General features: G+C 43.8%; 1 protein-coding gene across 1 annotated transcript; it reads left to right on the top strand.

Moving 5' to 3' along the window:
- Positions 1-8,829: 8,829 nt before the first annotated feature.
- Akirin1 (akirin 1) lies at positions 8,830-27,736 on the top strand. Its single transcript, XM_045151317.1, has 5 exons — positions 8,830-9,197; positions 18,260-18,400; positions 23,148-23,282; positions 23,742-23,813; positions 26,077-27,736. Exons 1-5 carry the CDS (start codon positions 8,981-8,983, stop codon positions 26,085-26,087), a joined length of 576 nt encoding a protein of 191 aa, XP_045007252.1. The 5' UTR covers positions 8,830-8,980; the 3' UTR covers positions 26,088-27,736.

Genomic DNA, 27,736 nt, shown 5'->3' with positions numbered 1-27,736 from the left:
GCAAGTGCCTTCACCGCTGAACCACCTCTCAAGCCCCTCCAATTTTTTTTTTTTTTTAATTAAAAAGAGTGGAGCACAATGGTGTATGCCTTTAATCCCAGCACTTGGGAGGCCCAGGTAGGAGGATCACCATGAGTATGAGGCCTCCATGGACTACATTCCATGTCAGCCTGGGCTATAGTAAGACCCTACCTCAAAAAACAAAACAAAAGCTTGCTGTGGTGGCACACGCCTTTAGTCCCAGCACACGGGAGACAGAGATAGGAGGATCTCCATGAGTTCAAGGCCACCCTGAGACTACATAGTGAATTCCAGGTCAGCCTGGGCCACAGTGAGACCCTACCTTGGAAAAAAAAAAAAAAAATCCAAAGCTGGGCATGGTGAAGCATGCCTTTAATCCCAGCACTTGGGAGGCAGAGGTAGGAAAAGTGTCTTAAGTTCGAGGCCAACCTGAGACTACATAGTGAATTCCAGGTCAGCTTGGGCTAGGGTGAGATCCTACTTCACACACACAAAAAAAATAAAATTAAATTAAAAAATAAATTAAAAAGAGGGCTGGTGGTATAACTCAGTGATGGGGTATTTTGCTAGCATGTATAAAGCCCTAGGTTCAATATCTTGTCACACACATACACAATACTAGAAAGAAAAAATCTTTTCAAAAGGTACTTCCTACCCTAGACAACCCCAATTTCCCTACGACTTCATTTCTATCCAAGTGACTTGCCTAATACATATTTTTCTAATTTTGGGGGGCGGAGGGGTTCAAGGTAGGGTTTCACTCTAGTCCAGGCAGTCCTGAAATTCACTATGTAGTCTCAGGGTGGCCTCAAACTCACGGTAATCCTCCTACCTCTGCCTCCTGAGTGCTGGGATTAAAGGCGTGCGCCACCACGCGTGGCCTAATATATATTTTTCAATCCAGACCTCACTTGAATTCAGATCCACATATTTACATGCAAACATCTCCATCTGAGGATGCTGATATTTTATTGCTATTGTGTTTTCTGTTTTGTTTTTTTCTTTTAGATAAGATGCCCATATGTAGCCCAGGCTAGCCTAGAAATCAAGATTCTCCACTCTCAGCCTCCTTAACTGATTATAGGTATGCATATGTTCAGCCTTCCACCTGAAAATTCACTTTTGTGCCGGGCGTGGTGGCGCACGCCTTTAATCCCAGCACTCGGGAGGCAGAGGTAGGAGGATCACCATGAGTTCGAGGCCACCCTGAGACTACATAGTGAATTCTAGGTCAGCCTGGGCTAGAGTGAGACCCTACCTCAAAAAACACAAACAAACAAACAAAATTCACTTTTGTGTGTTTTTGCAACTAGGTTTCACTGTGTAGCCCTGGCTTGTAACACATTATGTAGACCATTATAGCTTTGAATTTACAGCCATCCTTCTAACTCAATCTCCCAGGTGCAGGAATTATAGGCATGAGTAACCCTGCCCAGTAAGCATCTTTTCATACCAAAGTATCTACCTTCACAGCAGCATGATTTTATAATGCCTAGCACATGGAGATGCTCAATTATGTGTGTGGCATTACGTACACGTGCATGACTGGTCAAATGTTTGTATAAGCAAAGCAAAGCGAAGCCAAGTGGAGTGTGGTGACCTCATAAGGTCCTGTGAGAGCAGCTCATCTGCCTCCCTCAAGGACATCTCTCTGGTTGGGTCACTGTAATATGCAACATATAATAGGATATACCACCTACTTGTTTGGTTTCTGAATCATGTGAGTCCACCCTCACTCAGCAATGTGGTCTATCAGCTTTCAGAGCTAGAGTAGTAACTGCCATTTATTCGTTTGGCTAATATTTATTCTGTGACTACCCCTGCTGTCTTCAAACACTGCTGGGGATGGGGACACACAGGTGAATAAGGGCTCCTTATTATTCTCAAGGAATGTATGGTTTTGAAGTCTGATATATAAGCAAATTATAGCTTCCTCTTTTAAAGTACTAGTATTACAAAGCACCCTCAAAAGTTTTGAGGATCACAGAGCAACTATCAAAGCACTTAGCAAAACCCTAGCTACAGCAAGTGGTATTTAAAATGACTACCCAAGGGACATACTTTTCAAATCTTCATAGGTCTAACTTCGGACCTGCTTATACCACAAGAAAGCAATTTACTTGGACCATGTTGAACAAGTTTCCATGAGACTCTACCTGGAAAAAAAAAAAGGGGGGGGGCGGTGGGAGAGATGGCTTAGCAGTTAAGCACTTGCCTGTGTAGCCTAAAGAGACTGGTTCAAGGCTCAATTCTCCAGGACCCATTTAGCCAGATGCACAAGGGAGCACACGCGTCTGGAGTTCATTTGCAGTGTCTGGAGGCCCTGGCGCACCCATTCTCCTCTTTCTCTCTCTCTGTCCGTCGCTTCCAAATAAATAAATAAATAAACAAACAAAAAAAAATTAATACAAAAAAGTAACCACTAGGCTGGAGAATGGCTCAGTGGTGCTTGCCTACAAAGCCTAAGGACCTGAATTTGATTCCCTAGTACCCACATAAAACTGTATGTATAAGGTTCAGTGACAAGAAGTCCTCGTACACCCATTCTCTATCTGCCTCTTTCTCTATCTCATAAATAAATAAATAATGTTTTTGACAGTAACCATTGGGGCCTGGAGTTATGGCATATGCCTTTAATCCCAGCACTTGGGAGGCCAAGGCAGGAGAATCATCCTGAGTTCAAGGCCACCCAGAAACTACAGACTGAATTCCAGGTCAGCCTGGGCTAGAGGGAGACCCTACCTTAATAAAACAAAACAGGACTGGAGAGATGGCTTAGTGGTTAAGGCACATGCCTGTGAAGCCTAAGGACCCAGGTTCCACTCTCCAGGTCCATTGTAAGCCAGATGCACATAGTGGCGCATGCCTCTGAAGTTTGTTTGCAGTGGCTAGAAGCCCTGGCATGCCCATTTTAACTCTTTCCCTCCCTTCTTCCCTTCCTCCCTCCCTCCCTCCCTCCCCCCCCCGACTGTAATAAATTAAAAATTAAATAAAAAATAAAACAAAGGAAAGTAACCATTAGGCTGGAGGGATCCCTCAGCGATTAAGGTGCTTCCCTGCAATGCCTCACAACCCAGATTGATACCCAATACCCATGCAAAGCCAGATATATAAAGGGGCACATGCATCTGGAGCTCATTTGCAGTGGCTGGAGGCCCTGGCACACCCATTCTCTCTGTCTGTCTCTCTTCTCTCGCTCTGCTTGGAAATAAATGAATACTTTTTTAAAGTAACCATCATTAGGTTGCATTTTCTGCCCTTGATTTTTAAAATTTTTTTGTTTATTTTTATTTATTTACTTGAGAGTGACAGACAGAGAGAGAAAGAGGCAGATAGAAAGAGAACGGGTGTGCCAGGGCCTCCAGCCACTGAAAACGAACTCCAGATGTGTGTGCCCCTTTGTGCATCTGGCTAACGTGGGTCCTGGGGAATTGAGCCTTGAACCGGGGCCCTTAGGCTTCGCAGGCAAGTGCTTAACCACTAAGCCATCTCTCCAGCCCTGTCCTTGATTTTTATTAGACATAAAAAATAATCATACAAAAGCCTGGCATGGTGGCACACACCTTTAATCCCAGCACTTGGGAGGCAAGGTAGGAGGATCGCCATGAGTTTGAGGCCACCCTGAGACTACATAGTTAATTCCAGGTCAGCTTGGGCCCGAGTGAGACCCTACCTCGAAAAAACAAAACAAAACAAAACAAAAATAGTCATACAAGCCAGTGTGGTGGTGCATACCTTCAATTCCAGCGCTTGAGAGGCAGAGGTAGCAGGATCACCCTGAGTTCAGGGCTACGCTGAGATTACATAGTGAATTTCAGGTCAGCCTAAGCTAGAGAGAGACCCTACCTCAAAAAAGAAAAAAAAAAGTCATATAAATCACTTTGATTTGCATTTTATATCATTCACTGTTTCTTCATAAAGTCACATGAGAAACTACCCTTAGAATGAAGTGATATAGAAAACAAAACATAACTATGATCTGTTTCCTCTGATGAGCTGGCTGATTCCTTTGAGATGACAGAATCCATTCAACATGTACTGTTTTCATTTTTGTACTGGCATCTATGAAGCTGAGAATTGAATTTCAAATTCAGTTATAGACGTATTTTAACTCTGTGGTGATTGTAATCTCCTTGTTTTTTGTCTCTAATGTTCTATTTCTGATTTTTTAGCTTACTATAAACAACCTTTACATTTGTATGGGCAACAAATGAGCTAAAGCAAATTTAGCATGGGCTGAATGGGCAGCTCAATGGACAAGGCCTGGAGCTTGAACTCAGGCACAGCAAAAAAGAAAAAGAAAGAAAGAAAGAAAGAAAGAAAGAAAGAAAGAAAGAAAGAAAGAAAGAAAGGAAACCCAACATTTGATATGATTAGTCACCTGGGAACTACTTCTAATATTTTACAATGATAAATGCAAAAATAGGCACTCTATGCTGATTTTTATTTTATATATGGTTTATTTGTTTATTTAAAAGAGAGAATGAGGGCTGGAGAGATGGCTTAGCGGTTAAGCGCTTGCCTGTGAAGCCTAAGGACCCTGGTTCAAGGCTCCATACCCCAGGACCCATGTTAGCCAGATGCACAAGGGGGTGCATGTGTCTGGAGTTCGTTTGCAGTGGCTGGAGGCCCTGGCGCATCCATTCTCTCTCTCTCTCTCTCTCTCTCTCTCTCTCTCTGCCTCCTTCTCTGCCTGTCACTTTCAAATAAATAAATAAAAATAAAAATAAACAAAAAAATTCCCTTTAAAAGAGAGAATGAAAGCCAGGTGTGGTGGTACACGCCTTTAATCCCAGCACTTGGGGAGGCAGAGGTAGGAGAATCGCCATGAGTTCTAGGCCACCCTGAGACTACACAGTGAATTCCAGGACATCCTGGACTAGAGTGAAACCCTACCTTGAAAAGTCAAAATAAATAAGTTAAATAAAAGAGAGAATGAAATTGGATATGGTAGTACATGCCTTTAATCCCAACACTTGGGAGGCATAAGTAGGAGGACCACTGAATTCGAGGCCAGCCTAACACTATGTAATAAATTCCAGGTCAGCCTGGACTAGAGGGAGACCCTACCATGGAAAACCAAAAGAAAAAAAAAGAGAGAGAGAGAGAGAAAGGGAGAGAATAAGTCTGTTGCCATGGCAAACTTCAAATGTATGTGCCATTTTGTGCATCTGGGTTTATGTAGGTACTAGGGAATTGAACCTGGGCCAATAGGCTTTGCAAGCAAGTGCCTTTAACCTCTGAATTATCTCCTCAGCCCAATGCTATGATTTTTAAAAATTTGTAGAAACTGGAAGTCCCCAGCCAGGTATGGTGGAGCACGCCTTTAATCTCAGCACTTTGGAGGCAATGGTAGGTTGGTCACTGTGAGTTCAAGGCCAACCTGAGAGAACGTAGTGAGTTCCAGTTCAGCTTGGGCTAGCAAGCCTCTACTTCAAGAAAAAAGAAGGGAAACTAGAAGCTCCAGAAAGAAGCAACAGGAAAGGAAAAAACAAACAAATAAACAAAAAATTAAGGCTAATTATTTACATTCCTTTTTTTTTTGAGGTAGAGTCCAGTGCAGTAATGTAGTCCAGGCTGACCTGGAACTCACTCCGCAGTTCCAGGCTGGCCTCAAACTCACAGAGATCTTCTACCTCTATCCCCCAATTCCTGGGATTAAAGGAATCACCATCATGCCTGGCTAATATGAGTATAATTATTTTATTTTATTTTATTTTATTTTATTTTATTTTATTTTATTTTATTTTATTTTATTTTATTTTATTTTATTTATTTGGTTTTTCGAGGTAGGATTTCACTCTAGCTCAGACTGATCTGGAATTTACTATGTAGTTTCAGGGTGGCCTTGAACTCACAGTGATCCTCCTGAGTGCTGGGATTAAAAAGGCATGTGCCACCAAGCCTGGCTTTCATTCTCTCTTTTCAATAAACAAATAAAATATATAAAATAAAAATCAGCATAGAACACCTATTTTTGCATTTATCATTGTAAAATATTAGAAATAATTCCCAAGTGACTAAGCAGATTAAAATTTTTTTTTTATTTTGAGGCAAAGCCTAACAGACTGGTCTTTTTTTTTTTTTTTCTTTTCACAATTTTTTACTAACATTTTCCATGATTATAAAAAATATCCCATGGTAATACCCTCCCTCCCCACCCCCCACACTTTCCCCTTTGAAATTCCATTCTCCATCATATTACCTCCCCAGAGACTGGTCTTTTTTTTAAATTAATTATTCATTTATTTATTTAGAGAGAGAAAGAGGAAGATAGAGAGGATGGGAGTGCTAGGGCTTGCAGCCACTGCAAAGGAACTCCAGACGTGTGGCCCCCTTGTGCATCTGACTTACATAGGTACTGGAGAATTGAACCTGGGTCCTTAGATCTCGCAGGCAAATGCCTTAACTGCTAAGCCATCTCTCCAGCCCAGCTGCTTGCCTTTTTTTATTTTATGTGAGAGCAAGTGTGCAAGAGACAGAGAGAAAGAGAGAGAGAATTGGCACACCAGGACCTCCTGCCACTATAATCCAACTCCAGACACAGGTGCCACCTTGTGTGTATGTGCAGCCTTGCATGCATGTGTGACCTTGCATGCTTGTGTCACCTTGTGCATTCAGTTTACTTGGGACCTGGAGAGTCAAACATGGTTACTTAGGTTTTACATGCAAGTGCCTTAATTGATAACCCATCTCTCCAAACCATGCCTCTGCTATGAATTCAGTGTTAGAGTTCACGGAGACTGCATCTTGACCTCTGGAGACATGGCTTAGCTGTTAAGGCGCTTGACTGGGAAGTCTAAGAACTCCTGTTCAAATCTCCAGGTCCCATGTAAGCCAGACACAGTGACACAAATACACGCAATGTCGCACATGTGCACAAGGAGTTCGTTTGCAGCAATTGAAGGCCCTGGCATGCCCATTTTCTCTCTCTCTCATAATAATAAAAGACAGCTTTAGTATTAGAAAATAGTATCTCAAATTTCGCCTGTTTTGGAAAAAATCAATCACAGAAACATGGTGAAGTCAGGTCCCAGGGGGCACGGTCATTATTTTTATGTTTATTTACAGAATGGCTTCACATTTTTTGTGGCTTGCATATTCCTCTGATGATGTTTTAAAACACTGGAACTGCTCCCCAGGAAAATGTAAACACATACAGTTTCTAAAAGCAGAACCTGCCTGTGTTCTATTTTTTTTAATTAATTAATTTATTTATGAGAGCAGAAGAGGGGGGCAGACAGCCTGCCAGGCCCTGTAGCCACTGCAAACTAATTGCAGACACATGGACCACCTTGTGCATCAATCATTACGTGAGTGCTGGGGAATCAACCCTTGGCTTTGCTGAGATGTGCCTTAACCGATAAGCCATCTCTCTTGCCCTGTTCTATTCATTTTTCCAGAATATCCAAAGCACTTTTCAGCCAGCATTGCTATAGAGAATTCAGAAAGAAAAAGAACCTGCCTGAGTTGCCAAGTCAGATAAGACTGGCAAATTTACCTATCAGGTGTAAATCTTTTTTTTAAAAAAATCATTTTATCTTATTCATTTGAGAGAGAAAGAGATAGGGAGAGAGAGGGAACATCAGGGCCTTCAGCCACTGCAAACGAACTCCGGATGCATGTGCCACCTTGTGCATCTGGCTTATGTCCTAGGGAATTGAATCTGAGTCCTTTGGTTTTGAAGGCAAGTGCTTTAACTGCTAAGCCAACTCTCCAGTTCTCAGGCGTAAATCTTAACACCCTGATACAATGCTGAGATGGTTTAAAAAAAATAGTATTTTTGGGCTGGAGAGATGGCTTAGCGTTTAAGCGCTTGCCTGTGAAGCCTGTGGACCCCGGTTCGAGGCTCAATTCCCCAGGACCCATGTTAGCCAGATGCACAAGGGGCGCACGCGTCTGGAGTTCATTTGCAGTGGCTGGATGCCCTGGCGCGCCCATTCTCTCTCTCTCTGTGTCTTTCTCTCTCTGTCGCTCTCAAATAAATAAAAATGAACAAAAAAATTTTAAAAAAATAGTATTTTTTAACTGTTATTTATTAAGGCAAGGTCTCATTCTAGCCCAGAGTGACTTGGAACTCCTTCTGTAGCCCAACCTGGCCTCTAAGTCATGGAGGTCCTCCTACCACATCCTTGTCCCTTGTGTTTGTGGCACAAGCGTCTGTTGCTCTGCGTTTAATGTTGGGGATTCAAGGTATGAGCCACCACATGCCTTTTTTTTTTTCAACTTTTTTTGTGCAACAGATCGATTCTGAAAGTTGATTAATATATGGGGTCATTCCCAAAACACATGCACGAACATACCTCTCCACAATTTTGCCCATCATTTCATGGGGTTCACGGACTTCCTACAGCCCATCCTCAGATAACCGGCTTCGTTTAAGTGAAGATGTCCCTGGGCTGCGCAGAATCACCCAGACTTTTATCATGGGGACAAGGGCTATCGCCAGGAACCCCGGAGAACGGGGACCACCCCCCACCCGCGAGTCTGTCACCCAGCCTTTCTCATCTTTCCCTTCCCCCCACGCCCGCTCCGCGCAGGTGCGAAAACCTCGGGGGCCAGCGGGGCGCGGCGGGCGTGGAGTATGTGTGTGTGTGCGCGTGTGTGTGTGAGGGGGCGGGGGTGAGGGGAGGCCGTCCCGCGGTTGCTAGGCGACCACGCTCTCCTCCCGGACCGGTCCACTTCCTCGGCGGGGGGCGCCGCGCGCCGGGGACCTCCCGGAGCGCTCCTCTTCCGGCTTCTCTCCCCCCCACCCCTCCCCGCTCTCGCGGGCGGTGGCGAGCGCCGTGACGTCACAGGGGGCGTGGCCAACGCCGCTGCTGGGCGTTGGAGGCGCCATTGGAGCCGGCTTGGCTTTTCGAGCCCCGGCTGAGGAGCCCCGCACAGCTCGGGCCTGCCTGTGCCACCGAGTCTCGTGGTCTAAGTCTCAGACCGCCTCCCCCCGACACCCGCAGCGGGTATGGCGTGCGGGGCGACCCTGAAGCGACCCATGGAGTTCGAGGCGGCGCTGCTGAGCCCCGGTTCCCCGAAACGGCGACGCTGCGCCCCTCTGCCCGGGCCCACTCCGGGCCTCCGGCCCCCGGACGCCGAGCCGCCTCCGTTTCCGATGCAGACCCCGCCGCCCACCCTACCGCAGCCCGCCGCGCCGGGCAGCGAGCGGCGCCTTCCGACTCCGGGTAACGAACCTGCGCCCCGCCGCCGCTGCGGGCTTGGCAGGAAGCCAGGCCCGGGCATGGGGGTGGGAAGGGGGGCAGGGACGGGGACGGGGAGAGGGTCGCGGAGGCGCACCGAGCTCACCCAGGGAGCCCCAACACACACACACTTCCTCGCCTTGAGAAAAAGGAACTGGGGTGTCGCTGGGCCTGGTTGCTTCCGGGGACGAGAGACATCCGGGAGGGTAGTGGCCCCGCTGGGTCGCTTTTCGCGTTTCTTTGGGGGCTAGAGAGGCCCAGCGGGGTGCGGGCACCCGGAGAAGGTCGGGCATACACCCATCCCCAGGCGGCTGAGGGCCCACCCGGGCCCTGGAAGCCGCTTCCTCCCGCTTGTCCTGAATCGCCCCGCAGATCCAGTGGGCCGGGGAAATGGGATTCTGCTCACGAAGCCGGCCTTGAGGGGCGGGAGGCTGTCCGGGAAGAGGGGCGAAAGGGTGTGCGGCTCCGAGGGAGACCCCGTTTCCTGAAGTCACGAGCTGCCGCGGGAGTCCGTGGAATCCAGTTTCAACCTGGCCAAGTCTCTAAAAGGCACTGGCCATATTGTATTGTATGGCTATTGTCTGGTACCATATATGGCTCGGAGTGGGTAGGTGGTTGGCTAGAATTTGAGAATCCCTTCAAAGAGACAAGAGGTATTCTGGTGGCAGGAATTCAACTGCCCGTTCACAGCGGGGACTCTGCTTCAATAAGGCATTCCATTTTGGCCAAGGAAAGGGAAGAACTCGTGTGACAGTAAAGACACCTATCATATTGCAGTAGTAGAGGGGAAAGGGCATCAACATTAATATTCAGCGATTTTTGAAGGGCCCTCGGAAATGAGAAGGTCTCAAAACTGGATTTTGGCAAGTCATTTCTTGGTGTTTTTCTTTTCCTTCGGTGTAAGCACAACCTTGGAATCCTCTTTAAACCATTCTTTCCTAGCCTCCACAGTTAAAAGAGCTTTTCATTTTCTTCCTCTGCCTGTGCATCCACTCATTCTCATACCAAGATTCCTGCAGCCAGGCGACCTCCTCAGACTTTAATCTCCTCAGTCATCTCTCTCTCATCCTGAAATTCAAAGGATTTATTAACTATATATCCTACCTACTCTGTCTCCTCTATATTTTCTTCAAATTGGTTGCTCCCCCTTTCCCCAGACCCACTTTGCGGTGCTGTTTCCTTTGTCATTTGTAAAGTCTTTCATCCATTACTTAACCTTAAGGAACTCTGTTCTACTTTTCAATTCCCCCATTGCTTAATGTCATATGTAGCCTTACACACAGAATGAGAGAGTGCTTTAGAAATTTTTTTTTAATTCTTTAGAGAGAGAGAGAGAATGGGCATATCTGGGCCTCTAGCCACTGCAAATAACTCCACATGCTTGTGCCCCCTTGTGTATCTGGCTTACGTGGGTACTGGAGAATGGTGCCTTGGTCCTTAACCACTAGGCCATCTCTCCAGCCCTTAAAAAATAAAGGACACTCAAAGCAAAGAGCAGGTGGAGCTGAGAGAGGGGACTCATATGAGCTCAGGAGTTGCACGGGAGTTTGGGAAACATAGGGAGGCTACATTTCCAAAAAGAATATAAGGTAATGGTAAACCAGGTGAAGTGGCATACGCCTTTAATCTCAGCACTTGGGAGCATTGCTGTGAGTTCAAAGCAAGCCTCAGACTACATAGTGAATTCCAGGACAGCCTGGGCTAGAGTGAGACCCTACCTCGAAAAACAAAACAAAACAAAAAACCGTTTTTGGTTTTTCGAGGTAGGGTTTCACTCTAGCCCAGGCTGACCTGGAATTCATTATGAACTCTCAGTGATCCTCCTATCTCTGCCTCCCAAGTACTGGAATTAAAGGCATGTTCCATCATGCCCAGAAAATATTTTTTTAAAAAAAAATCTACCCTCCAGACCATTTTAAAGTCTGAAGATGGTAGGGTGCTACTAATACCTCTCTCACCCTCCTTTTTTTGAGGGGGTGGGCCTTACTGGTGATCAAATGCCAGGGACTCGCGCTTACATGAGCTCTCCCACATGTGATTTAATACTTAATTAAATTTGGTTCTGTCATGAAAAAAAAATGATCCATTATTCAATGCTTTGGCTTAAAGTGAACATTGTGTTCTAGACTAAAAGAATGAATAGGGGTGGTTTTGTTAATTGCTCTGCAAATAAAATAAATTAGTTCTGGTAGTACATGCCTGTAATCACAGCACCCTACAGGCAGAGGAAGGAGGATTGCCTTAAGTTTGAGGCCAGTCAAGGCTACATAGACCCTGTCTCAAAACACCAAACAAGGGCTGGAGAAATGGCAAAGTGGTTAATGTGCTTGCCTGCAAAGCCTAATGACCCAAATTTGATTTCCCAGTTCCCACATAAAGCCAGATACACAAAGTGGTACATGCATCTGGAGTCCATTTGCAGCAGCTGGAGGCCCTGGTGTGCCCATTCTGTCTGCCTGTCTTCTGTCTCTGCTTGCAAATAAATAATTATTTAAGAAGTCAGATTGGGGCTGGAGAGATGGCTTAGCGGTTAAGCACCTGCCTGTGAAGCCTAAGGACCCCGTTGGAGGCTCAATTTCCCAGGACCCAGAGGCACAAGGGGGTGCACACATCTGGAGTTTGCAGTGGCTGGAAGCCCTGGTGCGCACATTCTCTGTGTCTAAATCTGCCTCTTTCTCAAATAAATAAAAATGAATTTTAAAAAAGTCAGATTGTAAATTCACTTTTCCAATTGCTAATAGCCCATTGCTGCTCAATGCTTGGTGTTTTGTTTTTTCTTTTTCCTTTTTCTTTTAAAGATATTTATTTATTTGAGAGAAAGAATGGGTGTGCCAGAGCTTCCAGTCCTGCAGATGAACTTCAGGTGCATGTGCCACTTTGTACATTTGGCTTATGTGGGTCATGGGGAATTGAACCTGGGTCCTTCGGCTTTGCAGGCAAGTGCCTTAACCGCTAAGCCCATCTCTCCAGCCCATCTTTTTTTTTTTTCACAATACATTTTTCAGCTGGGCATGGTGGCACACACCTTTAATCCCAGCACTTGGGAGGCAGAGGTAGGAGGATTGCCGAGTTTGGGGCCACCCTGAGACTAAATAGTGAATTCCAGGTCAGCCTGGACTAGAGAAATTTTACCTTGAAGAAAAAAAAATGTATGTGGAAAGACCCTATAAAATTTATCTTTTTCTTTTGTCGTCTCGGGGTGGCCTCAAACTCAGTGCTGTTGTACCTCTGCCTCTTGAGTGCTGAGATTAAAGGTGTGTGCCACCATGCCCAGGTAAAATTGATGTTTTGTTTTGTTTTGTTTTTCTAGGTAGGGTCTTACTCTGGCCCAGGCTTTTTGACTTAGGGTTCACTGTGTAGTCTCAGGCTGGCCTCAAATTCATGGCGATCTTTCTACCTCCCGAGTGCTGGGAATAAAGGTGTGCGCCACCATGCCCGGCTTGCTTTTTTTTGTTGTTGCTGTTGTTGTTTTATTTATTTTAAGGTAGGGTCTCACTCTTGCCCAGACTGACCCTAGAGGCCATTATGTAGTCTCAGGGTAGCCTTGAACTCAGGGCGAACAGAAGGTCTTTGATAACCGATCCTCCTATTTCTGCCTCCCAAGTGCTGGGATTAAAGGTGTGCACCACTACGCCCAGCTAAAATTGATCTTTTATTGCTGAAAATTATTGAGTGTGTTGAGTCAAGAAAGGGGGTTGCTGAGCTCAGAAGACATGTGGAAATTCGTGAGTCTAGCTGCAAGTCTCATGCCTGAGAAGCAGAGAATCCCTTCTGGATTGAGATAGCTGTTGGCTGAACTTCAATAATGTTTGGGCAAAGGCACAACCCCATATCAAGCAAAGGGAAACCACTACTGCAAAGGCCAGAAACACATTTAAGGAAAAAATAATTCAGTGCAGCTAGTTTGTAGTGGGAGCTAAAACTAGGAAAATAATTTTGGACTGGGTCTTTTTTCTGTTCTCTTCTGACAGTCCAGACTGGCCTCAAACTCATCATGCAGCCAGGGAAGACCTTGATCAATCTTTGCCTTCATCTTCTGGTAGGATTAGAGTCCTGCTACCACTGATTCAGGGCTTAAGTCATGAAAGGCACTACTTGGCATAATTAAGAGTGTGAATTACACTAGAGGTTTGTCTTTTTTTTTAAACACTAGCGTTTTGAGGGTGAAGTTTAGCCTTATTAAATAGCCTGGAAGTGCAACCTGAACTAAACAGCAAGAATTAAAGTTGTTATTTGTCCTTTCAAATACTTGCTATTCCCTACAGTAGATGGCCTTCAAAAGAAAATCTCATTTTGTTTTTCTCGGGTGTATGCCATACTTAGATTCTTGGACTGGGTAGTCCTACAGCCTCAAAGTTGTGTATTTCCCTTTGTTCACTTTGCCATACAGGAGGTAGTTAGAGGTTATCAAAGACCTTCTGTTCTGTGCAGCACTGTCCTCGTACTTGTCCTTTCTTGTTTGAAGTCATAACAGTTGCTTACCTCCTGACTTGAGTCTAGCAAGTATATACTTGAGGAGTACTTGCCTTTTTAAAGTGACGTGAGACTTCCTAAAACATAGAGGCCTAAACCATGAATAAGATTTTTATTTATTTGTTTTTTCTAGGTAGGGTTTCACTCTAGCCCCAGGCTGACCTGGAATTCACATTGTAGTCTCACGGTAACCTTGAACTCAAGGCCATTCTCCTACCTCTGCCTCCCCAGTGCTGGGATTAAAAGCATGCACCACCATGCCCAACTTGTTGTTTTTATTAAATATATTTATTTATTTGCAAGCATAGAGGGAGAACACCAGGGCTTATTACTGCAAACTAAGTCCTGATGCATGCTTTACCTAGGTAGTGGGGAATTGAACCCAGATCACTAGGCTTTGCAAACAAGCACCTTTTGTTTTTGGTTTTGTTGTTGTTTCCTTTTTGGTTTTTCTAGGCAGGGTCTCACTGTAGCCCAGGCTGACCTGGAATTCACTATGTAATCTCAGGGTGGCCTCAAACTCAAAGTGATCCTCCTACCTCTGCTTCCCAAGTACTGGGATTAAAGGCGTGTGCCACCACACCCAGTTCAAACAAGTACCTTTAAACCACTGAGCCACCTCTCCAGCCTTGTTGTTTGTTTCACTTTTTTAAAAACAATATTTTATTTTTACTTATTTGGGAAAGAAAAGAGGCAGATATATAGAGAGAAAGAATGAGTACACCAGGGCCTTCAGCCACTGCGAACTCTCAAATGCATGTGCCACCTTGTGCATCTGGCTTACACAGGTCCTAGGGAATTGAACCTGGTTCCTTAGGCTTTGCAGACAAGTACCTTACTCCTGAACCATCTCTCCAGCCTTGTTAATATCTTGGGGGTGGGGGTGCTTGATACTTATTTACAGGACTTTTTATGGGTTTTATATAAAAGTGTTTTTTTTTTTTTCTTTTTTTCGAGGCAGGGTCTCACTGTAGCTCAGGCTGACCTGGAATTCACTATGTAGTCTCAGGGTAGCCTCGAACTCATGGAGATCTTCCTACTTCTGCCTCCCAAATGCTAGGATTAAAGACGCGTGCCACCATGCCTGGCTGTGCATCTGCTTTTATGTGGGTACTGGGTAATCAAATCCAGGCTGTCAAGCTTTGCAAGCAAGTACCTTTAACCACTGAGATACCTCTCTAGCCGTAGATCAGATTTTAAAAATTGAGTATAGTGGTGCATGCCTTTAATCCCAAACAGGAGACAGAAGTAGGAGGGTCACTGTGAGTTCAAGGGCAGTCTGAGCTAGAGTGAAGCTTTCAATACTAGAGAATGATCCCAGGGTATTATGTATGTGAAGCAAGCCCACTGAGCTATATCCCAGCCTTTATTTTTCCTTTATTTATTTATTTAGTAGTTAGTTTTGTTTTCGAGGTAGGGTCTCACTCTATCCCAGGCTGACCTAGAACTCACTCTGCAGTTCTAGGCTGGCCTTGACCTCATAGCAATCCCTCTGCCTCTTATGTGCTGGGATCGGTTTTCTTTTAATTTTTTTAACTTTTTATTGACCGCTTTCATAAGTATATATAATAAACCATTGACAATTCCCTCCTTCCACTTACATTCCACTCCTCCCAACCCACCCTCCATTGAATCTTCCCCTTCCAATAAGTCTTTTTTTTTTTTTTTAATTATTTATTTATTTATTTATTTGAGAGCGACAGAGACAGAGAGGGAGAGAGAGAGAATGGGCGCGCCAGGGCTTCCAGCCTCTGCAAACGAACTCCAGACGCGTGCGCCCCCTTGTGCATCTGGCTAACGTGGGACCTGGGGAACCAAGCCTCGAACCGGGGTCCTTAGGCTTCACAGGCAAGCGCTTAACCGCTAAGCCATCTCTCCAGCCCAATAAGTCTTTTATTTGGTGTCATTATCTTTTCTTCCTCTTCTTGTGTTAGTTTCAGGCACTGTGAGGTCATGACTATCAAGGCCATTTTTTGTCTGGATTGTAAGCAGTCCTCCCCTTTCTTTGGCTCTTACATTCTTTCCACCACCTCTTCCTCAATTGACCCTAAGCCTTGGAGGGTGTGATAGAGATGTCTTAGTGCTTAACACTCCACTGTTACTTCTACTCAGCACTATGGAGACTTTTGAGTCACCCAGTGGTCACCACCATATGAAAAGAGAACTGGTTCCCTCTTTGTTGCACTGTGGGCTCATCTAGGCTGGTTAGTTCAGCAGATCTGCTCTTCAGATCAGCTGTGCTGAATGCTATGTGTCTGAGGGATGGACTTTTAGTTTTGACACAGGGTCTAATTGCTTTGGCTGGCCTTGAACTCTATTCAGAAGGCTGTCTTTGAACTTGTGATCTTCCTACTTAACCTCCAGAGTAGCAGGAATTATAGGCCTGCACCACTAGGCTGATTCTAGAAATTGTTTTAAGGGATGGTCTTACCTGGAGCCCAGTCTGACCAGGAACATACTCTGTAGGTTTAGGCTGGCCTCTTAACTCTTTTGTGTTGTTTTGTTTTGTTTTGTTTTTGGATTTTTGAAGTAGGGTGTCACTGTAGCTCATGCTGACCTGGAATATTCTATGTAGTCTTAGGGTGGCCTTGAACTCACAGTGACCCTCCTCACTTTGTCTCCCTAGTGCTGGGATTAAAGGTGTGCGTCACCACACCAGGCGTGTGTGTGTGTGTGTGTGTGTGTGTGTGTGTGTGTGTGTGTTTGAAACTGGTTTTCCTGTAGCCCAGGCTTTACTTTTTAATTCCTTATCTTCTTGGCTTCACCTTCCAAATGCTGGGATTACAACACCTAGCTCAAATATTTTTATTTATTCATTTATTTTTGGACTTTCAAGGTAGGGTCTCATCTAGCCCAGGTTGACCTGGAATTCACTCTGTAGTCTCAGGGTGGCCTTGAACTCAAGGCAGTCCTTCTATCTCTGCCTCCCAAGTGCTGGGATTAAAGGTGTGTGCCACTGCACCCAGCTTTATTGGTTTTTTTTGAGATAGGATTTTGTTATTTGCAGGGAGAGAGAATGAGAGGGAGAAGAAATTGGTATGCTTGGGCCTCTTGTCACTAAAATGAAGTCCAGATGCATGAGCCACTTAAAGCATCTGGCTGTATGTGGGTACTAAGAAATTGAACCCTAGTTGTCAGGCTTTGCTAGCAAGTGCCTTAAACTGCTGATCCATCTCTCCAACCCTCAAAAGACTTTGCCATCAATTCAAAGTTATCTCAGCTCTCCCCTTGGTCATTGTCCAGGCTATGTAAGGTCTAAACCCAGACTGACCTGGAATTTACTGTGTAGTCTCAGGGTGGCCTTGAACTCAGAGAGCAATCCTAACCTCTGTTACCTTAGTGCTGGGATTAAAGGTGTGTATCACCATACCCAATTTGTCCTTTTTTCAGAGATATTAAGACTTGCCTTACATGGGACAAAAGCTTCATTTTGTGAGGAGAGTCACCTCTTAATGTGCTCTGTGAAAATTTAAGTTAGTTGAGTGGAGGCAAAAGGTTTCTGAGAGTATAAGACCAACCTGAGCTATGATTTGAGTACTTGAACTGAGTTGGGATGGTTGCCTTGACTTCAAGGCCAATATGGACTACTGTGTGATTTCCAGGTTACCATGGTCTAGAGTGATCCCTGCCTCAAAAAGTTAAAAAGGGGAAGCTAGACATGGTGGTGTACTCAAGAAGCAGAGGTAGAATAATGATTTGGAGGCCACCCTGAGACTTTATAGTGAGTTTCAAGTCAGCCTGAGCTGCAGTGAGACCCTACCTCAAAAAATCCAAAATAAATAAATAAATAAAAATAAAAACTTTAAAAGGGGCTAGAGAGACGACAATTAAAAGATGTTTGCTTGCAAAGCCTGAAGGTCCAGGTAAAAAAGTTTAAAAAAAAAAAATAGAAACTAGGCATGGTAGCACAGGCCAGTAATCTTGGTGCTCAACAGGTAGATGCAGGAGGATTAGTAGTTAAAAGTCATCTTAGATACAGAGCGAGTTTTGAGCCAACCTGGGCTACATGAGTGTTTCCCAAGACCCTAACAACAAACGGAGGTGGCTTTTACTGTAAATTGCAGTAGCTAATCCAGCAAAACAGCAGGTACAGCTTTCTTACCACAGAAAAGCAAGGGGACTGTCCAGGAGCTTTTGAAAGAGTAGCATTAGGAGCACAGTGTCCCCAGCTACAGGAGTGCTTTGTACAGTATAAACCTGTTTAATAACAGGGATGGTAAGGAAGACATGGCAATCTACATGCTCAAGGGAATAATCAGTTGAGAAGGCCGGGTTTGCCCCTTAGTGGTTAGGCCCTGGGTTTGAACCCTAGCAACACATGCACAAAAGACTTTGTAGGGCTGGGCATGGTGGTACATATCTTCATCCCAGCACTGAAGAGATAGAGGTCAGAGGATTACTGTGAGCTTAAGGTCAGCCTGGGACTACACAGTGAGTTCCAGATTAGTCCGGGCTAAAGTGAAATTCTACCTTGAAAAAACAACAAAAAAAGGACCCTCCTGTTTAGTTTAATTTCTGAAGAATGTTGTATGAAGTGACCCAAAGTGAATACTCTTTGTTTTCTTTTTAATTAGAGCAAATTTTTCAGAACATAAAGCAAGAATATAGTCGTTATCAGAAGTGGAGACATTTAGAAGTTGTTCTTAATCAGAGTGAAGCTTGTTCTTCAGAAAGCCAGCCTCACGCCACGGCACTCACAGCACCTAGTTCTCCAGGTAAGCATGCTGTGGTTTGTAACTTGAATGTGGTGGTCATGCCTGTAATCTCAGCATTTGAGAGGACAAGGTCAGGACTACACCATTGAGACCCACCTTAGCTACTGTGCGATGTGTCCATTAGCCACATGTGATGTATTCTCTTCTCATCCCTGTAGCAAAAAGCTTAACAGAAAAAAACTAAAAGGAAGAAGGGTTAATTTTGGCTGAGAGAATATGGTCTGCCTTGGCAGGAAAGGCATGTTGGAATGGTTCATTTCATGCTGTGGGAACTTTTGTCTGCCTATTCACATTCTACACACCAGGAACCCAGATAGCAGTGGGAAAGGGATGGCATGACTCAGGACCGGAAGCAGGTGTAAACTTCAAAGGCCTATCCCATTGACCTATCTATGTATCTATTAATTTATTTGGTTTTTTGAGGTAGGGTTTCACTCTAGCCCAGGCTGACCTGGAATTCACTTTGTAGTCTCAGGGTAGCCTCAAACTCATGGCGCTCTGCCTACCTCTGCCTCCCAAGCTCTGGGATTAAAGGCGTGCACCACCATGCCCAGCCCCATTGATCTATTTCTGCTTGGTGGACCTCACCTGCTAAAGGCTCCACAAGCTAGGGGAAAACTACTCAAAATATGAACCTGTAGAGAATATGTCAGATTCAAACCTAATATGGGTGGTTTAATTTAATTTTATTTATTTATGAGAGAGAGAGAGAGAGAGAGACAATGGACTCGCCAGGGCCAACTTTGTCTTGTTGCTTAGCCCTAGCCGGTCAGGAACTTGTGACAATCTTCTTCCTTGACTCCTGAGTATAGTTTACGTTAGTGAGTCACCGTGCCTGGCAGACCTAAAAGTTCATTTTAAGAAGTTTTGGGCTGGAGCATTAAAGGTGCTTCCTTGCAAAGCCTGACAAACTGGGTTTAGTTCCCCAGCACTCATGTAAAGTCAGATGCACAAAATGTCCCATGAATCTGAAGTTATTTGCACTGGCAGGGGGCCCTGGCTCAACTCTTCATCCTTCCATCCTTCTTTATGTGGGTACTGGGGAATCAAACCTGGGTCCTTTGGCTTTGCAGACAAGTGCCTTAACCACCAAACCATCTCTCCACCCCCATAATTATGTTTTTTTTGTTTTGTTTCTTTGTTTCTTTTTGTTTTGGTTTTCAAGGTCGGGTCTGTCTCTAGCCTAGGCTGACCTGTAATTCACTATGTAGTCTCAAGGTGGCCTCAAACTCGTGGCGATTCTTTTTTTTTTTTTTTTTTTCTTGTTTTGGAGTTTATTGCTTTTGAAAACACTGAAACATAAGCATTGATTCAGCAATGTGACTTGGGCATATGCAAGTTGCTATGAGAGTCGTGATGGTAGGACTGGACAGATGACCCAGCACTTAAGGAGATTGTCCGCAAAGCCTAAGGACCCAGGTTCCATTCCCCAGTACCCAAGTAACACCACACGCACAAGGTGGCGCATGCCTCTGGAGAGTTTGTTTACAGTGGCTGGAGGTCCTGGTGTGCCCATTCTGTCCCTTTCTATCTACCTCTCTCTCAAATAAATAGATGAATTTTTTTTGAATTTTTTTTTCCTCATTTTTATTTATTTGAGAGTGACAGAGACAGAAAGAGGCAGATAGAGAGAGAGGGAGACAATAGGCACGCCAGGGCTTCCAGCCACTGCAAACGAACTCCAGACGTGTGTGTCCCCTTGTGCATCTGGCTAACGTGGGTCCTGGAGAATTGAGCCTCGAATCGGGGTCCTTAGGCTTCTCAGGCAAGCGCTTAACCGCTAAGCCATCCCTCCAGTCGTGGCGATTCTTAACCTCCACCTCCCGAGTGCAGGGATTAAAGATGTGCACCACCCCCTCCCCCAAGATAGGGTCTCACTGTAGCTCAGGCTAACCTGGAATTCACTATGCAGTCTCAGGGTGACCTCGAACTCTCGCTGATCTTCCTACCTCTGCCTCCCAAGTGTATTATTAAAGGTGTATGCCACCACGCCCGACTTCATAATTACATTTAAAAAAATATTTTATTTCAGAGAGAGAGAGAGAATGGGTACATTAGGGCCTCTAACCACTGCAAATAAACTCCAGACACACGTGTTAATTTGTGCATCTGGCTTATTAGGGAATCAAACCCGAGTTCTTGAGCTTCACAGGCAAGTGCCTTAATCACTAAGCCATCTCTCCAGCCCTTTTGACTTTTTGTTGTTGTTGTTGTATTGTGTTGTGTTGTTTTGTTGAGGTAGGGTCTCACTCTAGCTCAGACTGACCTGGAATTTACTATGTAGTCTCAGGGTGGCTTTGAACTCAGAGCAGTCCTCCTACCTCTGCCTCCCAAGTGCTGGGATTAAAGGCATGCACCACCACGCCAGGTCATTTGGGCTGGAGTGGGACCCTATGTCATTAATTAATTTATTTATTATGAGAGAGAATGGTTGTGCCAGGGCCACTAGCCACTACAAATAAACTCCAGACGCATGCACTACCATGTGCATCTGGCTTATTTGGGTACGGGGGAATTGAATCTGGGTCCTTAGGCTTTGCAGGCGAGCACCTCAACCATTAAGCTATCTCTCCATCCCCCTTTATACATTTTTATTTATTTACAAGAAGGTAGAAGAGAGACAGAATGGCTGCTGCAAGTGAACTCCAGATGCATGTGCCACTGTGCATCTGGTTTTATGTGGATGGTTACTGGAGAATCTAACCCCCAGTCATTAGGCTTTACAAGCATATGCCTTAACTACTGTGCCATCTCTTCAGCCCATCAGTTTTCTTAAATAGATTAGCACTAGCTTCTGCTCTCCCATCTGTTAGCCTGTGGGCCTGCTGCACCCTGGGATGCATCCCCCCCACAAACATAACCTATTTTGAATTCGCTAGTATCAAATACCTAAACCTCTCATATAATAAATATTTATGGAAACAACTGGGCCTGGTGGCACCTGCTTCTAGTCTCAGCATTCAGACAAGATGAGGTAAGAGGATCTCTTTGAGTTGGAGGCCAGTGTGGAGTTACAGAGTGAGTTCCATGTCAGCCTGGTCTTTAGTGAAGCCCTAGCACAAAAAAAAAAAAAAGTTTTTTCTTGAAGGAGCTAATGTGTAACAGTTGATATTCTATCAGTATGCATACAAGTCTAGTACAATTGAATCCTCACCTTCCTCCCACAGGTGTTTGAGTGGAATAGGTTAAGGGCTTGCATTACCAATTACCATCCCTGGTGGCTACAGCCCCAAAATATTTTTTAAATATTTTCATTTAGCCAGGCATGGTGGTGGGCGCCTTTAATCCCACCACTTGGGAGGCAGAGGTAGGAGGATCGCCATGAGTTCGAGGCTACCCTGGACTACATAGTGAATTCCAGGTCAACCTGAGCTAGAGTGAGACCCTACCTCTGGGGGGAAAAATTATTTATTTGCAAGCAGAGGGAGATTGAAGAGAGAATGGGTACACAGGGCCTCCCAGCCACTGCAAACAAACTCCAGGCTCATGTGCTACTTTGTACATCTGGCTTTACATGGGTACTGGGAAATCAAACTATGATTATTAGGCTTTGCAAGCAAGTGCCTTAACCTCCAACCCAAGCTCCCAGTTGTTTTTGTTGTTGTTGTTGTTTGTTTGTTTACATTTTTATTTATTTGCAAGCCACCATACCTGGCTTATTTATTTGAGAGACAGAAAGAAGCAGAGAGAGAGAGTATGGGTGAGCCAGGAGCTTCCTGCCAATGTAAACAAACTCCAGATAACATGTGTCACTTTGTACGTCTGGCTTTATGTGGGTGTGGGGAAATTGAATTCTGGTAGGCTTTGCAGTCAAGTGCCATTAACCGTTGAGCCATCTCTCCAGTCCCCTCCTTATGTTCTTTTTTGCTTCTGTTGTTTGAGGGATTAAAGGTGTGTGCCACCACACCTATCTATATATCTGTTTTTACAAACATTTATTTGTAGATGGGGAGAGAAAATAGGCATGCTGCTTGCCCTCTGCAAGCTAACTCCAAATGGCATGCACCCCTTTGTGCATTTGGATTTAAGTTGGCATTGGAAATTGAACCCAAGTATTGGGTTTTGCAAACAAGTAGACTTTAACAATTAAGCCATCTGTGTACCCAGTTGTTTTGTTGTTTGTTTGGTTAGTTTTATGGTTTTTTGGTTGGTTTGTTGTTTGGTTTTTCAAGGTAGGTTTTCATTCTAGCCCAGGCGAACCTGGAATTCACTATTAGTCTCAGGTTGTCCTCCAATTTGTGGTCCTCTTACCTCTGCCTCCCAAGTGCTGGGGATTAAATGCATGCGCCACCATGCCTGGCTCTGTTCTTAAGTTTTGAGGCTGGGTCCTACTATAGCACTGGCTGACTTGGAACTCACTGTGTAGCCCCAGGTTGGTCTTAACTCTTGGCAATCCTTACCCCCACCTCCCTAGTGCTGGGATTAAAAGTGTGCCACCATGCAAGGCTCTCAGCCCAGTTTTTATAAATCTTGATTGTAAAGGTTCATTTCAAACCATGGAATTGGCATGTATTATGTAAGCTCGTTTTCCCTCTCTTTTGGGGGAGATGGGGAATTCTGATGATCGAACCCAGAACAGTAGGCAAGTGCTCTACCACTGAGCTACAATCCCACCTTTTTATTTTGAGATAGGGTCTTGTTAAGTTAACCATCTAGGCTTTAAATTGCTCTTCTTGCTTCTGTCTTCCAAGAAGCTGGAATTACTGGTATGTACCGCTGCATTTGCTTAGATTTATCTTCTTGCCAGGTTCCTCTTGGATGAAGAAGGACCAGCCCAACTTTACCCTTCGACAGGTTGGAATAATCTGTGAGCGGCTCTTAAAAGACTATGAAGATAAAATCCGGGAGGAGTATGAGCAGATCCTCAATACGAAATTAGCAGGTGGGATAAAGCAGTGCAAATTAACCTTCAAGTAACTTAGAAAAAGAGAGCATAATGCAGGAAAGGTTAATAAATTTTGAGTATTAAAGCTACTCTTTGGTGATGGTAAACATGTTTATATATAATATAAAAGAGCTCATTTGCTTTTATGAAAGGAGATAAGCCAAGCTCTTCCTGTAAGAATTTTCTATAAAAATAAAAATATTTAGTAGGTTATTTGGGCTAGCCAGCTGGTTAAACAGATGGTTGGGATATGGTACTGACCTCCCAACAGGTGTTTGAATGGAGTGCATTATTACAAACATTCAGACTTCTGGTGGGAGTCATTTTGTTGATGTGGGGAAGTTGGACATCCTGTGGTTTGTGAAGTGTGTTATCCTGACACTTGATTCTTAAATTGCCTAGGGGCCTAAGGATGATCTGGGCATGAGTATATACTGTTTTTTTATGCTTTCACAGAACAGTATGAAGCTTTTGTGAAATTCACACATGATCAGATTATGCGGCGATATGGGACAAGGCCAACAAGCTGTAAGTATGCCAAGTTTTTTCTTTGAATTTTCTGAGTTCTGAGAACAATATTTTAAAAATATTTTTTATTTGTATGCAAACAGAAGGAGAGAGAGAATGGGCACAGCAGGGCCTCTGGCCACAGCAAATGAATTTCAGATGCATGTGCTGCTTGTGCATGACATCTGCCTTTATTTACATGGTTACTATGGAATTGAACCTGGTCTTTGCATGCAAGCACCTTTTTTTTTTTTTTTAATTTTTATTTATTTATTTGACAGGGAAAGAGGGAGAGAGAATGGGTGCGCCAGGGCCTCCAGCCACTGAAGACAAACTCCAGACGCATGCGCCCCCTTGTGCATCTGGTTAACGTGGGTCCTTTGGCTTTGCAGGCAAACTCCTTAACCACTATGCCATCCCTCCAGCCCCATGCAAGCACCTTTAGCCACTGTGCTATCTCTTCCATCGCCAAAGAACAATATTTTGATAGCAAATACCTTGTGTCCTAAGAGCAAAAAGTCCCTTGAAGTCAGTCAGTGCCTCAGAATGCTTAGTGCCCAGCACTACAAACTCTTATATGTCCTCATCAAATCACTGCAGAAACTATTGACTTCATTTTGTAGGTACATTTAGTACTTAGAAATGTTCAGTAATTTGGTTAAGCTAATACAGCTATTGATTCATCCAGAATTGAATCCATGATAGTCTGAATTCAGTATCCGTTTTTCTTGTTACTATTTTTTTCTACAGAAAGGTGTTTCTAGTTGTAGATTTATGAAAGTTGATGTATTATATTTGTAGTTAGGATTTTTTTTCCTGAGGTAGGTTCTTGCTCTAGCCCAGGCTGACCTGGAATTAATTCTGTAGTCTCAGGCTGTCCTTGAACTAATGTGATCCTCCTACCTCTGCCTCCCAGGTGCTGGGATTAAAGGTTTACACCACCATGCCCAGCAGGATTTTCTGTGTGTGTGGTTTCTCAAGTTGAGGTCTTGCTCTAGCCTAGGCTGACCTGGAATTGGATATGTAGAGGCTGGCCTCAAACTCACAGTGCTGTACCTTCCTGACCTTCAGAGTGCTGGGATTAAAGTAGCCATAATTTTTTTTTTTTTTTTTTTTTTTTTTTGAAGTACGGTTTCTAACCCAGGCTGATATGGTTTCTAACTCAGGCTGACCTGGAACTCATTTCTAGTCCTAGGCTGACCTCAAACTCATAGCGATCCTCTTACTTCAGCCTCCAGAGTGCTGAAATGCTTCCTCTGTAGCTCAAGAATTTCTTCATTCAAATACATATATGAGAGAAAGAGGCAGATAGACAGTGGGCATGCCAGGGCTGCTAGCCACTGCAAGCAAACTCCAGATGCATGTGCTACCTTGTGCATCTGGCTTATGTGGGGACTGGAGAATCAAACCTCGGTTTGTAGTCAAGTGCCTTAACCACTTAGCCATCTTTCCAGCCCAAAGAATTTCTTTATCTTAAATATTTTACAACTATAGATGATTATTGACTAAACTGAAGAGCCACAGATTGGGATTTAAGAGATGGATCTTAGTGACATTTACTTATTTATTTTTAAATGTTCATTATTTATTTACTTATTTGAGAGAAAGAGGCAAAGGGAGATAAGTGACATTTACTTATTTATTTATTTATAAATGTTCATTACTTATTTGAGAGAAAGAGGCAGAGACAGAGAGATAAAAAATGGGCACACCTTGGCCTCCACCCATTGCAAATGAACTCTTGATGCATGTGCCCCCCTGTGCATCTGGCTTTCGTGGGTCCCAGAGAATTGAACCGGGATCCTTTGGCTTTGCAGGCATATCCCTTAACTGCTAAGCCATCTTTCCAGCCCCTGAGTGACATTTGTAGGGAGTGTTAGAGAGAGAGAGAATATGCAACTAGGAAGATGGATGTCATCATGATACTTGATCCCTAAATGTCCTAGGGGACAAAAGGTGGGTTTCAAATGCATAAATTGTAAACAGCTATATATCTAACTAAACTCAAGCCAGGAACTTTTCGTAAAGTTTTAAAGTTTAGGGCTGGGTGTGGTGGTACACACCTTTAATCCCAGCACTCAGGAGGCCAAGGTAGGTGGATCACTGTGAGTTCGAGGCCAGCCTTAGACTACATAGTGAATTCCAGGTCATCCTGTGCAAGTGTTTTTTTTTTTTTTTTAAGTTTAGTACTTTTGTTATGTTTACTGTTAGTGATAGTTCAAAAGCATGACAGTATATTTATTCAATATTTAACCCTCTTTTGGTTTTTATCCCTAACTTGCAGATGTATCCTGAAGCCTTCTTGCCTATCTGGGTACCAGGTTTGACCTCAAGAGATGGCTGCTGTACACTTTTTGCAACTGGTTTGATATCACATTTCAGCTCCAACTTTGCATCCTGAGAATACTTCAATGTTTCTGCAGGTCCATTTTATACAACTTGAAAGACCTTAAAACTTTCTGGTTGCCACAAGCATATCTTTCTTTTCTGCTCATCCAATAAACAACTGTGCCCTACTGTGATAGATTTTCCAAACAAAAATACCTGGAGCAGCAGTTTAGCAAAATATGCCTTCAGTGGCACTCAAGAAATGGAGTTTCCCCAAGCACAGTTCTGTAAGAAGTGTGTGTGAGAGTGTGTGTATATGTGTGTATGTGGGTTTTAAGTTATTATTTGTATTGTGCAAAACTTTTTTTTTTTGATCTTGGGGATTCTGGCTGTGAATTTGATGCACGACAATTATGGTTAGAAACATTTGATTGGTCTGTAGAAGATCATTAATGTTTTGTGACCATATAAGTTGTAACAGTGGATTGTTTAATGTGTAGGTATTATTGTTAAATACAGGGACTGTTTCCAGGCACAGAATATGAATCGTAAGTTAGGAGGGACATTAGATGTGATTATGATAATATAGCGAAGCTCTGCGGTCCTAAATCTACAAATATGTGGTGAAAAATTAAAAGAAACTGGAGACAGGCCATCAACACATGGACTCTGCCTAGCTGTGCTAGAAATATACTTTGACTCCAAGCCTTAAAATACCCTGTGGAGTCTGTGCTCACCTCATTCACACAATCAAAGAGATCCCTGGACACGAACTTCTACAGGGAAAAGGTCTCCCCTGGAGCAGAAAAGATTGCTCGGGAGCATAACGAGAGAGCACGGGACGGGGCCAGGCCTCAGCAGCACTGCTATCTGGGAGGAGCCACTTCAACTTTACATCGGTTTTAAGATCGGGATCCTTTGGTCAGGTCCCCCCAAACTCTAAAGCGTCCATGCTCATCTGTTAAAGCCTGGTCTTGGCAACCCCCTGCCCAAAGTTGCTTACAGGCTGTTCTTAGCCTTGGTTCCAAGGCTGTGGAACAGAAAGTAGCCTCTGTTTTGAGGAGGTGGAAGTTACGTATACATTTATTTTTTACTGTGACTTGTTCAGGACCACATTTTACAAAATGCCTTGTTTCCTTTACTATTGTTTTGGAAAGGAAAGTTCTATTAAAAATTGTTTTAGTTTGAATATAGAATAGTTTTTATTAGTTAAGGCTTATTTTGAAAATTCTCAAGTTCAATTCAACTGTATGCCAACACCTTCCAAAGTAAGGTGACATTCAGTGACAGTCATTCTGATCTGATGGCCTAAAGAAATTTCTGGAATATTCAATTTGAAGATTCCTTATAAGTGAATGTCTTTGACTTCAATCTAACCAAAAACTGCAACATTATTCTTTGTACATTTTCATTATATAGTGTTAACAAGCTTAGTTGCAAATAAAATACTTAAGCTATTTGTTTACCTTGCCTTCTTAATACTGTAATAATGTGTTTAATTCAAATAACAATATGAGGCTGCTATAACCATTTCCCCTTTTCTACATTGCATTGAAGAGCTACATACTTAAGCCCCCCATCAATCTTTTAATAATTAAAGAATGATTTTTACTTCA

Source organism: Jaculus jaculus, chromosome 5 (assembly GCF_020740685.1).
Source record: "Jaculus jaculus isolate mJacJac1 chromosome 5, mJacJac1.mat.Y.cur, whole genome shotgun sequence".
Classification (NCBI taxonomy): Eukaryota; Metazoa; Chordata; class Mammalia; order Rodentia; family Dipodidae; genus Jaculus; species Jaculus jaculus.
This window is presented reverse-complemented; position numbering and strand designations above follow the sequence as displayed.

Excerpts from the sequence above, each read along its gene's own strand:
- Akirin1 (XM_045151317.1), top strand. The coding sequence starts at position 8,981 with ATGGCGTGCGGGGCGACCCTGAAGCGACCCATGGAGTTCGAGGCGGCG. Across the intron at positions 9,198-18,259 it reads GCGGCGCCTTCCGACTCCGG|AGCAAATTTTTCAGAACATA; the intron begins GTAACGAACCTG and ends CTTTTTAATTAG. Across the intron at positions 23,283-23,741 it reads CCTCAATACGAAATTAGCAG|AACAGTATGAAGCTTTTGTG; the intron begins GTGGGATAAAGC and ends ATGCTTTCACAG.